The 6,448-nt window shown below is 44.4% G+C and overlaps 1 protein-coding gene across 1 annotated transcript; it reads left to right on the top strand.

The window, feature by feature from the left end:
- Positions 1–1,249: 1,249 nt before the first annotated feature.
- LOC124664010 (28 kDa heat- and acid-stable phosphoprotein-like) lies at positions 1,250–4,991 on the top strand. Its single transcript, XM_047201624.1, has 8 exons — positions 1,250–1,342; positions 2,064–2,101; positions 2,402–2,482; positions 2,569–2,652; positions 2,911–2,945; positions 3,433–3,518; positions 4,328–4,393; positions 4,712–4,991. The coding sequence occupies exons 1-8, from the start codon at positions 1,276–1,278 to the stop codon at positions 4,744–4,746; spliced, it is 492 nt and encodes a 163-aa protein (XP_047057580.1). The 5' UTR covers positions 1,250–1,275; the 3' UTR covers positions 4,747–4,991.
- The last annotated feature ends 1,457 nt before the right edge of the window (positions 4,992–6,448 follow it).

The following is a 6,448-nucleotide window of genomic DNA, read 5'->3' as shown; positions in this document are numbered from 1 at the left end:
GGGAGGAGGGAAGTCCGGCGGCGGGTCGGGTGTCTTGGAGGTAGGCTGCGCTGCTACGAGGTGCTCTCTGCGGGCTGGATCTGGGCCAGGCGGGCCCGGATCTGCCGGCGGCGACGCCACATGCCTCCCATCTTGGAGGTAGGCAACGTACCGCGCTGCTACGGGGTGCTCTCTGCGGGCTGGATCTGGGCCAGGCGGGTCCGGATCTGCCGGCGGCGACGACACTTGCCTCCATGGCGGCCTTGGCCACGGTTTGACGGCGATGTTGGCTCTGGGACCATGACGGCACATGCTGGTGGGTGGTGAGAATGGTGGTGGCGAGGCCCTGCGTGCGGGTGTGTCGGTGCGAGGCTGCGGCGGCGACGGCGAGACGGAGGCGGCGGATGTCGTGAGCGTGTGGGTCGGATCCGGGCCGGGCGGGCCTCGATCCGGCGGTGCTTTACGGGCCTAAAGGCCCGAGCTTTGCGCGTCGGTGTGTGTTTGTCTTCTCCATCGGCGTGTAGGCGTAGTGCCTACCACCTTTGCACTCGACCTCGGCGGCGCCAATGCCGCGGATCTTCGGGGGATTATGGATATGGGGTTCGGGAGAAATCCTTGCCTGGTTCGTCCGGCACCGACGCGCCGGCGCCTGTGGGTGTCGCCACTCCTTCTTGAAGGGCGTTGAGGATACCCCATCTCCATTCCTCCCACAAGTGCGGGAAACCCTAGGTCCATTTTGGTCCGAGCGACGGCGTCGTATCGACGTCGCATTCCTTCTTGAAGGTGCTTGCCTTGGTACTTGGTGATCCGGGTGCTTGCCGCGTGGTGGGACAATTCGGAGGGTGCTACGGTTGAGGGTGCTATCGTTGTGTCGATGTGCCGCTGGCTTCCTTTGTATCTTTTCCTTGTGTTGGGCATGTTTGTGCTATTGCCCCAGCGGTTTTCTTTTGTTTGCTTGAACTGTTGTATAGTGTGGTTGCTTTATTTATAAAGCGGGCGAAAGCCTATTTCGAGAGAGCCCCTAAAGTTCAATTTATTCTTCCTTTCCATGGTGCGGTCGCAACTCGCACCCGGTTCCCATCCTACCCTCTCGAATTCCCCCATTTGGCCATTTCGTACACTGAATCTCGTTCCCCCACCGCTGTAAAAGGCGGTCGTGACAGTAGGGTTTCCCGATTCCTATCCCGCGTACACCTTAGGCGAACCCCGCTCCACTTCCATCTCCCTTCCACACGCCTCGTCTCGCCCCCTCTCTCCTCCCGCGCCGCCGCCGCCGCCGCCGCCGCCGCCGCAACCATGGGCAGGGGCAAGTTCAAGGGCAAGCCCACCGGCCGTCGCAACTTCTCCACGCCGGAGGAGATCGGTAACGACTCGGGCCCCTTACTCCCCGTTTATTCGGTTCGGTTCCGTTAGCTTTGTCTGCCGCCGTCGTCTAGGGACTGCTTGATCTGATGCTGTGGCGAGGAAAGCTATTTTTCCTCTTTGGCTTGATCGCGGTGTTCGTGTAGGATGTAAGAGCAGCTCGTGGTGACGTCAACATGACTTGTTTTACTGGCAGGCACAGGTTAACAAACAACGATCTGATTACTGATTACATAGTGCTCTGGGTCGATGAAGATGGGGTGTGTTCGTTCATTTTTCCCGGTGGATTTCCTCTTTTTTGTTTTGTTTGGTTTGGATGCCCACATCTTGCCTATCTTAGAAGGTTTATTGGGTGCTGCTTTCCTCCATCCCACGATAGGACGACTTGATTGGCCTCTGCTCTTGATTTGATGACAAAGTTTCTACTCAATTTCACTCTTATCAGAGCTTCCCTGAAAAGTTTCTTTGTGAAGTTTAAACGCAGTGAGAAATCAATAGCACCCTGTATTTATCTAGTCTCAGACAAATAAGCTTTATCAGAGGCAATAATACATGGGAGATGCTACATTTCAATTTATTTGCATTAGTCTACAACTGATTTCTCGGTTCTTCTTTATAGATATTACTATGGAAGCATTTGTATGATGTATTAGGGAGCTTTTTGTTTCCTTATATCCTGCCGCGTGTAATTTTGACTTACTTCTCCACTCAAATAAATGCAGCTGCTGGAACTTCAGGGCGCCCACGCTCCTTTAAGAAGGTTTGCACATATTCTTTTAGATACTTATATCCACATAGTCTTGGGCTACTCTGCTTTAGCTATGTCTGTATTATGAATTCCTAATTATAATGTGTAACAGTTGAGGTGCCACATCTTCCAATCTGATTGTGCAGATTGTTTTTTTCTTTTCAATCATCAGCCACTCAATTACATAAACAACTGGTTAATTGTAGGAATACCAGGAGTTTAAAGTGCATCTTCATGAATTACACTTGACACAAATGTGATTATGCATATTATTTTCTGAAGATTGACTTATATATCTATATTTTTGAATAGAATGTAGCTGAAGCAGAGGAGGAAGAGGAAGAAATAGAAGAATCTGAAGAGGAAGAGTCCGAAGACGACGGTGAAGAAAAGGTTGCATGCACCTTTTCTTTTGGAAGTGCATGTTCATGTTCATCATTTGTCCTTTATCAATCTGATTCAGTTTTTCAATCTTCCAGAAACATAAAGGAACTGAAGGTATTATTCAAATTGAAAACCCAAACCTGGTGAAAGCAAAGAATATAAAAGCCAAGGAAGTTGATGTAAGTGGGTTATACCCTGTAATTTCTTACTATTGTTAGCTTAAAATAGTGATATGGCATACTGGTGCTAGTATTAAGTTTCATCTTCTTTCCTCCATTTTCTATACCATGGTGTTATACAAATGGATTTTCCCAGATATTTTAATTCAGGAAAAGCAAAAGTTGAGAAGTCTTTATTAGCTTTATTTAGATTCCTTTGTTCGTTGATACCAAATATTTTCGTGCATGTCTCCAACTAACTAAGCTTGCACTGTGCAGCTTTCAAAGACAACTGAGCTCTCAAGGCGTGAGAGGTATTTTTTTCTTACATCAGCTCGTGACATTTTTCTTATTTGTGAAATGCTATGGTTATTTGTAGTTACGAGCTGTTTGTGTGTCATATCTCGTTGCAAAGGGAATCATTTATTATAATTTGTGGCTATGGAAAAATAATCATATAGTGAATAACTAGATAAAGAACCTACATGATGGTATACAGTAGTCGTCGACTTGTTTAACTTTTCATGTTACATAGTTCCTGCTGGGTCAACTAGTGTTACAGGCTATCATGAGCTGTTGTAGATAGCACATCTGAGATTCTGTATGGTGTCTAGTCAGTATGTTCACCCTTTCGTCTTCATGATATTTATAACAGGGAGTAGGTGTGTTGAAAAGAATTTACATATAACAGGGAGTAGGTGTGTTGAAAAGAATCTGGCTCGTAGTATACCTGTGCTCCTGACATGTCCTCATGCATTGTTGTAAAAAATAGTTTCACACTGCTTTCATGTTTATTTTTAGAGAGGAGATTGAGAAGCAAAAATCTCATGAACGCTATATGAAGCTTCAGGAGCAAGGCAAAACAGAAGGGGCAAAGAAAGATTTGGGTGAGTTTTTTTTGTATGTTGCACTTTCCTCTATCTTCTCTTGGTGACTCTTGATCAAGGTCATGTATGTATTCTTCATATGGACGAATCGCTACATGATAAGGTTCAATTGACATAGAACCAGACACCTCAGCAAGGAGAGTTGCCTTTTGTGATTGAGCGTGGTGAACCTAGTATAAGTATGAGCAGCACTAGATAACTTATGTCTGTCCCCCAATAGTATTTGAACATCAACTGGTTTAAGCGTTTCATCTTAGATCTTACGGGTTCGGTGCTGACAGCGCAACTTTACTACTGTAATAGTTTATGCACTGATGATCCTGCAATGAACTTCTATTCTCCTCATGGAACTTAATCAGTAGTTTAAGCATTGGAGGCATATGACATGAAAGTGATGCATTTGCTGTGATGTTTTCAGTACCATTTTGTTTGCTGCTTTCATGCTTAACTTACTCTTGAAAATCAACTAATGTATTCGTCTTAGCCAACTTAGGTGTTTTGCAAAAGTGCAGTGTGATTTCACTTAGTCACCTATCCTCCAGCCTTGTGTTTAACCAGGGCATTCCAGATATAAGAACAGGAGACAATTTCGAAATTTTTAAATGCACATCTACTGCTTAATGCACTTTTTCACGTTTAGCTTTCAATAATGCCGATTTACAGCTCACATAATAATGTCTTCCACATTTAGCTTTCAGTAATTTCATGATTTTATAGCTCATAGAATATGATGCTCTCCTGCCTCATTCAATGTTGAAGCATTACATGGGAGCTGCAAGTTTCCCTAACTTATTGTTTTGTAAATGCAGAACGTCTTGCTTTAATAAGACAGCAGAGAGCAGACGCTGCAAAGAAACGCGAAGAGGAGAAAGCTGGTATGCCCCTTGATATCTGTATATTGCTTCACGGTCTTGATGTTATTGAGTTAAGGTTCAGCATGTTGCCCTACATCTCCTATTCAGCATGTTCTTCATCTTTGCTACTTTTTTGCACTAAAGAGCATCTGGAAACCTGTTCAATAGCTCTGAACTTTTTACCAACATTTTTTGTGATGATGGTGTATGTACTTCGCACTAAAGTCAGTCTCTCTGATCAAAGTGTTGGTATTTTAGTTTCATATGTAAGAAGAGTTTATAAATAGCATGCCAGTTCATAAAGATTATATATACTGAATCATATATTGGTCTTTGCAGCTAAAGAACAGAGAAAGACTGAAGCGCGCAAGTAACTGCGAAGATTGAGGAGGCATGAGCTGAGCTGTGCTGGCTGGATATTTATTGTTATGCATCTAGTATATTTAAACTCGGGTCTGTATTCAATCTATATTTCCATAAAATCATGCATTGACCAAATGTGAAGAGTCCTGTCGGCCTGGCTTGCTGTGAACATCATCTTGGCAGGGCACAGATGCAGTGGGATCAGCTTATGTAAGATTTCGTTTCACTCAAATTGATATGAAAAGAATTGCTGAAATTTGCTGCTCCGAGTGCCTGAGCTTCATATGTGAGTATACGACTATGCGTGGCAACTTAGATGTGATGAAAGCGTTGCCATGGCATGTTGTGTGTCTGTTATCGATGGCCGGCCGGGGCGTGTCATGCCATTGAGAGCATCTCGACAGCCGCGTCCCTCAAACGGCGCCGGATTTAGGGTTTGGAAGACGATGTTTCTTCGTGCTGCGTTTGAGGGACGTCGCTGTCTAGCTGTAGCAGACAGACTTATTTTTACATTAAAATATTTTTTTCATTTTCATTTCAATGAATATTACACAAATTAATACTCCCTCCGTTCCTTGTTATAAGCCATATAGTTTTTTGATAAAAAATCCGAAATATAGGCTGTATTAGAATTTGTCTCAGTATTACCCCTGGCTACCTTGCCGCATGGGATTGCTACAATTAAGGCACATCATGCAAATCCCAGTAATTTAGGAATAGGTGCATTCAATTGTTTTGGCTGGCTAGCTAGCTTACCTTATTAGTCTTATTTCCTTCTCTCTCACATAGCCTGATCTGTGGGGAGAGTTAAGGAGAGAGAGATTTGTGGGATTTGTTGGGTACAATCGGGGGTGTCTGGATGAAGAAGATCCATACTTTCCTAATCTTCCTCTACTATCACGTTGTTCCCCTAAGGGTACCAAAACCAACAAAAATAAGCATCTTAGGCCGATTCTGGTGCGGAAAAACTATATGGTCTATAATAAGGAACGGAGGGAGTACATAGTTAGGAACATGGTTTTATACAACCTTAACCTCGGACTGTACTAGCCATGGGGGCGGCTAGGGTTGGAAAGAGAGGCGCTAGGGTTTATGTATGAGGAATGACGCAAGAGCGTCCCTTTTTGTAGGCCGGAGGAAGACGAGGGAGCGGTGGCGCGCATTAACGACGGCACGGAGAGGTAAGCGCACAAGACGTGTCGCTGCATCTTCGTGGAAATTGCACCGTCGTTGTATGCCATTAAGTTCCGTCGCTAGTTGAGCGTCGTTCTTGTGTCAATGACGCATCAGGCTCGCCACTCTCCGCCTCACTTTTTCCTCTGTCCAACGCACCTAACATGGTATTAGGCCGCGCTAGGCAGGAGGAGGAGCTTTGGGAGTCTTTGAATTTGAAGGACGCCGCTGGAGATGAGTCTAGGTACATCTATACTATACTAGTGGTAAATAAAATGACTCGGAGGGAGTAGATCAAATTAGTCTTTTTTTCCTAAGTGAGGGAACCACACTTTAACATGTCTAGACTAAACCTGACCATTCTTCAAATAATCTGAAAGTAATTTAAAATAGAGTGAATATTAATCTTATCTTAAAAAGTGCGTCTAGACCAAAGCTGTGACAACAAATTAAATTTAGAATGATGGGAATATTAATCTGATCTGAAAAAAGGGCCATACAGGCAAAAGCTTAACCATAATCCATCACCATGACAAATGT

The sequence above is a fragment of the Lolium rigidum genome, chromosome 6, assembly GCF_022539505.1.
Source record: "Lolium rigidum isolate FL_2022 chromosome 6, APGP_CSIRO_Lrig_0.1, whole genome shotgun sequence".
Taxonomy (NCBI): Eukaryota; Viridiplantae; Streptophyta; class Magnoliopsida; order Poales; family Poaceae; genus Lolium; species Lolium rigidum.
The sequence above is the reverse complement of the archived record's forward strand: the minus strand, read 5'-3'. Positions and strand labels throughout refer to the sequence as shown.

Excerpts from the sequence above, each read along its gene's own strand:
- LOC124664010 (XM_047201624.1), top strand. The coding sequence starts at position 1,276 with ATGGGCAGGGGCAAGTTCAAGGGCAAGCCCACCGGCCGTCGCAACTTC. Across the intron at positions 2,946-3,432 it reads GAGCTCTCAAGGCGTGAGAG|AGAGGAGATTGAGAAGCAAA; the intron begins GTATTTTTTTCT and ends GTTTATTTTTAG. Across the intron at positions 3,519-4,327 it reads AGGGGCAAAGAAAGATTTGG|AACGTCTTGCTTTAATAAGA; the intron begins GTGAGTTTTTTT and ends TTGTAAATGCAG.